The following is a 10,572-nucleotide window of genomic DNA, read 5'->3' on the forward strand; positions in this document are numbered from 1 at the left end:
CCCTGGGAATGTGGGCAGCAGGGTCGGATGCTGCCCCAGCGGTGGGAAGGAGCCCGCAGCTGGCAGGGGGAGGACAGGGGGTGGGAAGCCACCTGGGGAAACGGAGGCAGGAGATGCTTTGCTGTGGGGCTGTGCCGGAGCTGCCGGCTGGGGGGACTCTAGTGCGTCTCCCTTTCTCTCATTCATCTCTAGAGGAGGATCACTCCGAAGACGAGTCGGGGAAGGATTCGCTGGGCATGGAGCAGCCGTACCCATCCCCCCAACATGCCCCGGCAGACGAACCCACCTCCCCCACTCCCCTCCCACCTCTTCCCGGTCCCGGCCTGGCTCCTGATGGCCCCCAGACTTTCTCACTGTCCCCCTTCCCAGGGGGCGAGCGGCTGTCAGGAGACCCCAAGGCCCCCCACCCACCACTGCCTGCCTACAAGAATGAGAATGCCAGTGTGGGGCCACCCTTCCCCTCTGCCTTCTTCGGGGCCAAGGGCAGTGCCACGCACCCTGGCACCGCGCCGGCTGCCAGTGCCACCAGCCCGCCTGGCGAGCCATCCGAGGGCAGCACCAGCAGCTCTGCTGAGGAGGAGCAGCTGGACACAGCCGAAATCGCCTTCCAGGTGAAGGAGCAGCTGCTGAAGCACAACATCGGGCAGCGGGTCTTCGGGCATTACGTGCTGGGGCTGTCGCAGGGCTCTGTCAGCGAGATCCTGGCCCGACCCAAGCCCTGGCACAAGCTGACGGTGAAGGGCAAGGAGCCGTTCATCAAGATGAAGCAGTTCCTCTCCGATGAGCAGAACGTGCTGGCCCTGAGGACTATCCAGGTGCGCCAGAGAGGTGAGTGGTTGGGGTGGCCCCAGCCGATGGGTCCTGCCCTGGGATGCTGCAGGCGGTGCTGTGGGATCCCCTCCCAATGCACCCCGCTTCACCCCGGCAGCACCCCAGGGTGCCCCATGCTGCGGCAGGGATGCTCGCCAGCCCGTGATGTGCTGGCAAGAGAGGCAGGGATGCGCATGGAGTCACCGGTGACACTTAGGGATTGTCCCTGGTGGTCCCCTCACTCACTGCAGGGTGGGACGGAATCGGCTGCTGGGTGGGATGGAGCCCAGGCAAATGGTAGCAATTAACAAGAACCCATCATTGTGGAAGCTGCATCCCCGGACGTGCTTTACTCGTTTATTCTGACAAGTGCCATTTAATTATTCATTAGGCTGTTTCATAGCGTATGAATCAATGTGCTCGGGAATATTTTGTTAAAATAATGAAGTTTTAATGCTGTGGGAACTCGGCGCAGTGTTGGCACCACCATGAGATGGTAAAGCCTGACTCCAGGGACTGTGGCTTCTGGCCCCATCCCAGTGGTGGCAGCAGTTGTGGCTGGTCACTCAGGTCCCCATGGTGGCACAGGACTGGGGGATGCAGGTCCGTGGTCCATGCATCTGCTTGCATTTCAACCCAGACAGCTCCAATTTATTCCCTGGATCCGATCCAGCATTAACCCTTCACCTGCACAGGCGAGAGGGCACAGTGCCGAGGATGGGGGACGTGGTCCCCGTGCCCATGTCTCTGCTCAGCACCCTGTGTGCCGGTGGGGAGTGTGTGCTTTTGGATGGGGCAAGCAAGGTGGCTGGGAGATGCTGTGCCGGAGGCGAGAGCTGGCAGCCAAGGCTACTAGTGCTCCCCATGCACTGACTAGTGACTAATTGGGAATGACATTTGTCTTAAAACCAGCATCCCTAAAATAACTGAACATGAGGAGCAGTAAATACTTCCTGACGTACAAGTGGAGCTTGTAAAACCAGAGCCGGTGACAAAGCTGTTATTCTGCCTCTTTGATCAGGTAGCATCACGCCACGGATCAGGACGCCGGAGACTGGCTCTGATGATGCCATCAAAAGCATCCTGGAGCAGGCAAAGAAGGAGATCGAGTCACAGAAGGGAGGTAGGTGTCAGCATGTGGGTGGCTCCAGGGGTGCCCAAGCCCTTGCTCTGCCCCTGTGGGAGCAGCACCCAGAAGGGTGCCAGCAGCTGGGTGCTGCATGGCTGTGGGTCCCACAGCATGCTGAAACACCTGCAACACTGACAGCATCTGGCACGGGGGTCTCTGCATCCCCTAGGGAATGTTAGCCAGCCCCTGCCCAGCCCAGCACTCGTGGCACAGTCCTGGCCAAGGTGGCCCTGGGCTAACCCTGTGGCTGGCTGGGAGCCGGCACCCAGGATGGAGCAGCCCTGGCGGGGCCAAAATGAGCTTTTTGGGGGACATTTCTCCTGCTGAAAGCCACAGAGGAGGTTTGAGGCATGGTAGGAAGAATCGTTGGTAAATACTGTAAGGGATGGAAGACTCCCCATGCAGCAGCATTTGTATCTGGGCTTTTGGAAACTTTGGATCTACCTTTTTTCTCCCCCCTGCCCCAAACCAGATGATTAAATGAGGATGCATGATCCATCTGGCATGAGGAATCATTACAGCAGCTGCGCTCGCAGTCAATTACAAGAAATGAAATACATTAAAACAGGTAGTCTGCTGAGAAAGCAGAATCCTGGAGAATTAAATTAGACAGGAACGGTGGAAAAACAGTCAGGGAAAACAAACATGTTTGTCTATTGCCGTTGTTGGTAATGGGATTTACTTTGCAATCGTCAAAAAGGCAGCTCGCTTTGAGCTGGGGGGGGCGCAGCTTTTGCTTTGGGGGTGCTGCTTGTTCTTCTGATCTGCACCTGCTTGATGGATAGCACTCCAGAACAGATCGGGATAAAATCCCTTTTCTCCTGCATTTTGAATTATGACCACACGGTAAAACGGTGCATGCTGCTCCTTAGGGCTCCCCTCACCCCTTTTCTTTGCAGGGGAACCCAAAACACCATCAGCATCGCAAACAGTGGCCAACGGGACAGGCGGCAGCAGCTCAGAGGACGCCATCAAGAGCATCTTGGAGCAGGCACGGCGGGAGATGCAGGCACAGCAGCAGGCGCTGCTGGAGATGGAGTCAGGGAGCAGTGGGCGCCCCGGGGATACATCGCCTGCCGAGCGCTCCACGCTGGCCACCGTCAGCCAGAACATCGTTCCGACCTATGTCAAGCAGGAGGAGGGGAGCGGGACCAGCCCTGGCCCCCCGCAGACACCCCTGGCCGTACTCTCACCTGCTGCCTTTGTCCAGAGCATCATCCGGAAGGTGAAGTCGGAGATCGGCGATGCTGGCTCCTACTTCGACCAGCACTGGGCATCGGAGCGGAGCCTGCTCAGCCGACCCTACACCTCTGTCTCGCCTTCGCTCTCCTCCTCCTCCTCGAGCTACTCCAGCATGGCCAACGGCCGGGGCTGGCCACGGGGCGAGCCCAGCGAGGGTGGCACCAATGAGGACGAGCTGCCACCAGCAGACGATGAACCCCACCGGCTGACAGAGATGAAGACGGAGGGAGCTGGTGCAGAGCCAGCAGCTGGTGGTCGTCTCTCCTACTACCCCACCTACGTGCCACGGACCCTGAAGCCCACCGTGCCACCACTGACACCCGAGCAGTATGAGATGTACATGTACAGGGAGGTGGACACGCTGGAGCTGACTCGGCAGGTCAAGGAGAAGTTGGCCAAGAACGGCATCTGCCAGAGGATCTTTGGAGAGAAGGTAACAGCTTGGAGAAGGAGGGTCCACTGTCCCCTCTGCTCTGTAACCCAGATCCCAGGGCACACTGGTGGCCTCCACCAGCTCTTTCCAGGGTCCCCGCTCTCCCTGGTGGGTTTCCCCGTGGAGGATGCCAAGTCCTCAGGGTCTGACCCAACCCCGGTTGGTCTCCCAATGACCACCACTGGGTTAATGGCACTTCCCACCAAGAACACCCTGTCCCCAGTGCAGAGCCCTGTGGGGACCATCCTCCCAGCCCACTGGGTATCCCAGAGGGACCCACCAGAGTCACAGTACCCATGGCTGGGGCCAGGGGGTCTGGACATACCATGGGGCCACGAGCATGGCAGTGGGTGGCAGCCTGCTTCCCCTCCCTTGAAATGGGGACGGAGGGCAGGCAGCAGCCCAGCACAGAGGGCAACATGCCCTGGCCCCAGCGGGTGACACCTACATGGTGCATAGGTGCTGGGGCTGTCCCAGGGCAGCGTGAGCGACATGCTGTCGCGGCCCAAGCCATGGAGCAAGCTGACGCAGAAGGGTCGGGAGCCTTTCATCCGTATGCAGCTCTGGCTGACTGACCAGCTGGGCCAAGGCATCAGCCAGCAGCCAACACCCTCCCAGGGTAAGTTCCGCTGCCGTCCCCGTGGTCCCCATGTGCCATCAGTGCCCCCGGTGCTTCTGCATCCATCCCCCACATCCCAGTGCAGGGCGAGTTTCTCCTGCTTCCCACCCCAGCGCCGGGAAGATCTGCCCATGCCACCGCCAGCACCCCAACCCGCACCCCAATCCTGGGAAGCCCCTTTCATCCCCCTCTGATCCATCCAACTCATTTTGAACCCCCTTAGTTGGTCACTGTGGCAATTTAGGGCTGTTACACAGATCCTCAAATATTTTGTCAGAAATGGGTTTTGAAAGTCATCTATTTTTTTTTTTTAAAAAAAAAAAAAAAAGGAAAACCACAGCAGAGTCTTTGGCTTTGTGCCTGGCATAAAGTAGTAGCTGGGTTTTTTATATTAGTGATGTTTTCTCTCTTTAATTATTCCACTGGCACCTCCCATGTTGCTGTAGCCACCAGAGAGAGTTGGCTGGCATCCCCCCTCTCCAGAGGGCAGAGCGGCAGGCATCCCCGAGATAACCTTCCTGCGCCTGCCAGCTCCCTGCTGTTGTCCCCTCCCGCCGTCCCTGCCGTCCCTGCTGACCCCTCTGCCCCGGTGTCGCGCAGCCAGCCCGGTGGAGCCCCAGCCGTCCCCCTCGCCGCCCCCCAGCCCTGCCGAGCATGAGAAGGGCTGCCAGGAGCCCCTCACCCTGGCCTTGGAGAGCAGCAAGGAAAACCAGCAGCCCGAGAGCCGGTCGACGCCTGCGATGGGTGGGAAGACGTACCCCAACAGCCAGGGACCTGTGGGCATCCAGGAGATCGTTGCCATGTCCCCCGAGCTGGACACCTACTCCATCACCAAGAAGGTCAAGGAGGTCTTGACAGACAACAATTTAGGTGCGGACCCTGTCTCCGCCTGGGTTTTCGTGAGCTGCTGGTGAGGCTCCATAGATGCATCACCCCAGTTCCCATAGCCGCAGACTCGCCTTGGTTCGCTGCGGGTGCCTGGGGGGCGATCCCAAGATGCTGGGGAGGATGCTGGCCGGGAAACAGGGTGTACCCACTCTGCAGAGGGACTGTAGCGCCTGCCTCGCTGCTCTGCCCCACTCTAACCACCTCTGCTTCTCCTCCGCCAGGCCAGCGGCTGTTCGGGGAGAGCATCCTGGGCCTGACGCAGGGCTCGGTGTCCGATCTCCTCTCCAGGCCCAAGCCGTGGCACAAGCTGAGCCTGAAGGGGAGGGAGCCCTTCGTCCGCATGCAGCTCTGGCTCAACGACCCCCACAACGTGGAGAAGCTGCGTGACATGAAGAAGCTGGAGAAGAAAGGTGAGGGTCAGGGCGATGCAGCCCCACCGGGGTGGGCGTGCTGGCCGAGGGGGGTGCTCCTTGGGCTGGGGGGCGAGCGGCGCGCAGCTGGGTCTCCTCTCCTGCAGCCTACCTGAAACGTCGGTACGGGCTGATGAGCACCGGCTCGGACAGCGAATCCCCCAGCGCCCGCTCCGAGTGTGCCAGCCCCAGCCTGCAGCCGCAGGACCTCAGCCTCCTCCAGATTAAGAAGCCACGGGTGGTGCTGGCCCCAGAGGAGAAGGAAGCCCTGAAGAAAGCCTACCAGCTGGAGCCCTACCCCTCCCAGCAGACCATTGAACTGCTCTCCTTCCAGCTCAACCTTAAGACCAACACCGTCATCAACTGGTTCCACAACTACAGGTACGGATGCTCCTGGGTTTCGGACCTCTGGTGGTGCTGTGCCACCAAGGTGGTGTCACTGTTCCTCTTCCTGCTCTCCCAGCCCCTCTTTGTCTAGATGGAGAGGTGCAGACCCACATGTGGTCACTGGAGGTCCTCGGGTGCAGAACTGGGGGGGATTGCAAGAGGGATGTAGAGGTCCTGGAGCATGTCCAGAGGAGGGCAGCAAAGCTGGTGGGGGGGGCTGGAGCACAAGGCTGATGGGGAGCAGCTGAGGGCACTGGGGGTGTTCAGCCTGGAGAAAGGAGGCTCGGGGAGGACCTTCTCGCTCTCTACAACTACCTGAAAGAGGCTGCAGGCAGGTGGGCACAGTCTCCCAAGTAACAAGCAACAAGATGAGAGGAAACAGCCTCAAGTTGTGCTGGGGAAGGTTTAGATTGGAGAAAATTAGGAAAAAATTCGTCACTGAAAAGGTGGTCAAGCATCAGAACTGGCTGCCCTGGGAGGTGGTGGAGCCACCGTCCCTGAGAGTTCAAAAACATATAGGTGCAGTGCTCAGGGACATGGTTTAGTGATGGACTTGGCAGTGCTGGGTTAACGGTTGGATCAGATCTTAAAGGTCTTTTCCAACCTAAATGATTCTGCGCTTCTATGCAGCCAAAACACTGCATGTGCTTTGGCTGGCAGCTGGTCAGGAGGTGTTGACCACCTTGACCAAGTAACGCAGAGCATCTAAAGAGGTTTCCATGCTCATGTCCACCTGCTCACTGGTGCAGGACACCACTCGCCACCCAGCAGGAGCTCTATGATGGGTGGAGAAAGGCCTTATGGAGGCTTCTGAAGCACAGCATCCATCCCCACAGCAGCCTGACCCCAGGGAGCAGCACAGGCTTCATCCTCAGGCAGCATTGCAGGTGAACGCATGGCTCCTGAACCCTCCCCAGAGCCACACCAAGAGCTGCCTGCTCTGAGTCAACAGCCCAGGGGATGGGCTGTGCCCCCTCCCCTATATAAACCAGTATTAAAAGACATGTAAGTGCTTGTGTCGAGGCTGCAGAGCCTCCAGCTGCCTCCAGGTCCCCCTGGGCAGCGTGAAGTAGATGGTCAATATTTATGGGAGCTGGATGAAGTTACTTGTGTGAAGCCATCGTGTGGGGAGTGCAGGGGAGAGCTTGAAAAGTCAGGCTTTTTGGTGAAGCATTGACTAATGGGGGTTTGAAACCTACGACCTTTCCCCTTGCATGGTTCTAGGAAAGCCCCTCCTGCTCTTGGTAAACACAAATGCCCGAAAATAAACCTTTGAAAAATTTTGTATATTAAATAACAACAACCACAACAACAAAGGTAGTGGAAAACACTTGCAAAACTGGCTCCGTTTGGCTGGAAACAGCCCAAGGTGTTGCAAAATCCGTTCCCCGTGCTCAAGCAGCAGTTTTTCCTCCAAAAAAATGTTTTGAAGGCTGTCAAAGTGGGGTTTTACGTCTCAGGCGATGTCATCACATTTTTCTGGCTGAAGATGCTTGTCCAAGACATGTGGTGCCCGCAACACGGGGCGATGGGTGATGGTCACCAACCCTTTGTGGTTGTGTCCCGGCAGGTCACGGATGCGCCGGGAGATGCTGGTGGAGGGCACGCAGGACAATGACACAGACCCAGAGCAGAGTGGTGGGGCAGCCGTCCCCGGGCGCCGGGCCCCCCACAGCCCCGATTCAGACACCGAGGACCGTAAACCTGTGTTTGGGGGGGGGCGAGCACCCCTGTGCCGCGGTGCCCGTGAAGGTGAAGGAGGAGCAGGGGGAGGCAGGTGGCTGGGGCCGCCAGCGGGACTCACGCAGCCCAGCCGGGGCGGCCGAGGGGACCGGACCTCCCCAGGAGGAGCGGGGGGCAGCCCCCCATGCAGCTGCCCCCAGCGCCGGCAGCCTTCCACGGCGGGGCGGCCGTGCTGGTGCTGCCGCCGGAGGACCCGCACCACCACCGCCACCGCACCCCGACAGCTCCCAGTCCTCTGCGGGCTCATCCCGTTGCAGTTTGGAGGTCTCCCCAACATCGCCCTCAGCAGCATCCTCGCCTGGTCTCACCGGCTCGGCCTCACCGGGGCCATCCTCTGCCGGGCCGGTCTCACCGGCACTGCCGCCAGCCCCCGGCCCCCGGCTCAGCACCAGCGTCCAGCGGCGCCATGAGAAGATGGCCAACCTCAACAACATCATCCACCGCCTGGAGCGGGCTGCCAACCGTGAGGAGGCCCTTGAGTGGGAGTTCTGAGCCCCCCTGCCGCCCTAAATATATATATATATATACACCCCCACATATATATATATATTTTGTTAAATGCAGCACGCACCAAGAGGTGACATGTGGCCAGCGCCACGGAGGGGAGCGCCCATGGAAAGGGGGGGCCCCCACTACAATGCCGCCCCCCTCCCCGGCTTTGTTTTAAATGTGAAAAACTGGGAACAATTTTAGAAAAGAAAAGAAAAAAAGAAAAAAAAAAACAAACAAAAAATATTTATAGACCTCTTTTAGATATTTTAATAAAAGGATACTTTGGAATTTATTAACAGCTTAAGCTGCTTTGATATTAAAGATAGCTATAAAATCAGGATGATGTAGCAGTCGTGTCATTAAATGTACACTGAAGTCTTGTAGTTTGCCACTGGATGAGATTAAAAACAAACAAGAAAAAAAAAACAAACCACAGAAAGACTTACTGAGCAAAGCCATCAAGAAGCACTATGAGACTGACCAAATTTAATAAACTCTTGCCGAGCAGTTTCCACCTCTGTCTGTAAGACACTGCATCGCTTCTGCCCCAGCCAGAGACTGCGTCATAGTCCCTGAAGACTCTAAAGCAAAAACCCTGATGCCATCGAGTATGTATTTAGTTCTGGTGGTTTATGTTTTTTGAAAACCTTTGTAACACAGAATGTCCCGTGCGGTTGTATATGTTGTAGAAATGTCTGCAATAGCCTTCTGGAACAAGATGTAGCATGGTCCGAACGCCGTCCTTCGCGCTTCCTCCAGCCAGTGACCAGTGGCAGCCCTGATACGGCACAGCACGGCTCCTGCCAGCTCCCCAGGAAGAGAACAAAATAAGGCAAAAGCTATGCAAGCAACCTGTGCTTGTGATTTTGGGAGCGAGGTGGGAAGAGGTACCCACATGTGATGCTCGGGGATGGCTCTGGCTCGCTGGGGATGGACATCTATGAGATCCCGGTTCCCCACGTTCTGCCATCGTTTGGGAAAGAAAAAGAGATGAAGCCTTGGAGCTTTGCCCCTGGGGCACCAGTGCTTGGGGACGAGCATCCAAAAAATCATGAGCTGCCTACTCACAGGGGGCCAAACCCTGCTCGGGGCTGCTCCCAGCATCACAGCCAGCTCTTGCGGCTGAAGCACTTTTCCCTAGGGAGAGTGCCCGGGCAGGATGAGCATCCCCTCATTGCAGCCATGTCCTCAGACAGGGGCTGCCGCTGAAGCCAGGATGAGCCCCAGGGTGTTGTGACAGGCTCCTGCCTGAACTGGGCAAGCTCAAACCTGAATTGGGCAAAGTACCATCAAGCTTTGGCTTTGCAGGGCTGACCCTGCGCAGGAGCTCAGCAGTGGCACCATCCTGGCGTGTTCCCCGCCGCCTCCCTGCCCCCAGCACTGCCAGCCAGCTTCTGCTAATGAAATGCCTTTAAAAGATGGGGGGTGGCCAGTGCTGGGCTGGTCTGCCCTGTTCCCTGCCCGCATAGCATCAGCCATCACCCACCAAGGCCACCACCGCTGGGAGGGCTCCCCCGCCAGGCTTCGAGGCTATGCATTGACTAATTTTCCACTGTATACATTTTTATCAGAATAGAAGGTATTTTTATATTTGGGTGGTAGTCGATGAGCGATGCTAAAAGTGGCTCTTGTGAAGGCACAGCTCTGCTTGCCCGCCTGCCCTGCCCCAGCAAGCCCCAGCTTGCCCGCGGCCGCTCTTCCCTTGCCACCGCGCTGCAGAAGGTCGAGGCGCGACCATTGACTGCTCGTCTCCGTCATGTGCTAGCAGGAGCTTTAGTGGAACGGGATTTGAGGAAGCACTTAGGATAGTCTTGAAGACGGCAATCCTGTTGTATTAAAGCTAGCGGGACATACCAATCACGTTTTTGTTAGGCTCATGTACTGTACTTCAAAAGTTTCTATGAGATCGATGAACTTTGTTTAACAATTTTGGAAGGAACAAGTTCTGTAAAGAGCCACTAAATACAGAAGTTGGATACGACTCTGGCCCTGGGGTGTGTTTTGTCTGGAGGCGGCTGGGATGGGAGCTCCTCAGCTTCGCGCAGCGCCTGGGTTGATGTTGGCTCCCTTGGAAGTCGCAGCCTTGCTTTGGGTTCGTGAGCTCTCACTGCCATAAATTATCTCCTGGTGGTTGGGGGGGGGACGGGGGAGAGAAGGGGTGTTCAATGGGGCTAGTCCAGCTCAGGGTATGATCCTGCCCTGTGGAAGTCCTGTGCTCATCCCTGCTGCAGGTTTGCTCCTGCCCCCAGGGTAGCTCAGCATCCTCCAGCATGAGGTTCGGTTCAGTATTGCGGGATGGAGCCACACCCCAGCACTTCTTCAGAACTGGCCATCGCCAGGCAAGCTTGCAGCTTCTGACACGAGGCAGGGCTGTTTGCATTTGATGAATTAATAAATCCATATGTTGCGTATCTGTTTA

At 57.5% G+C, this 10,572-nt stretch overlaps 1 protein-coding gene across 1 annotated transcript in view; it reads left to right on the forward strand.

The window, feature by feature from the left end:
* CUX2 (cut like homeobox 2) overlaps positions 1–10,134 on the forward strand; it is a 69,104-nt gene extending 58,970 nt beyond the window's left edge. Inside the window, 9 exon segments of the mRNA XM_056340946.1 lie at positions 193–828; positions 1,832–1,933; positions 2,839–3,614; positions 4,074–4,233; positions 4,834–5,103; positions 5,343–5,531; positions 5,639–5,912; positions 7,489–7,630; positions 7,632–10,134. Coding sequence (XP_056196921.1) covers positions 193–828; positions 1,832–1,933; positions 2,839–3,614; positions 4,074–4,233; positions 4,834–5,103; positions 5,343–5,531; positions 5,639–5,912; positions 7,489–7,630; positions 7,632–8,153 — 3,071 coding nt within the window. The 3' untranslated portion in view covers positions 8,154–10,134.
* Positions 10,135–10,572: the final 438 nt, after the last annotated feature.

This window comes from Falco biarmicus, chromosome 1 (genome assembly GCF_023638135.1).
Source record: "Falco biarmicus isolate bFalBia1 chromosome 1, bFalBia1.pri, whole genome shotgun sequence".
NCBI lineage: Eukaryota > Metazoa > Chordata > Aves > Falconiformes > Falconidae > Falco > Falco biarmicus.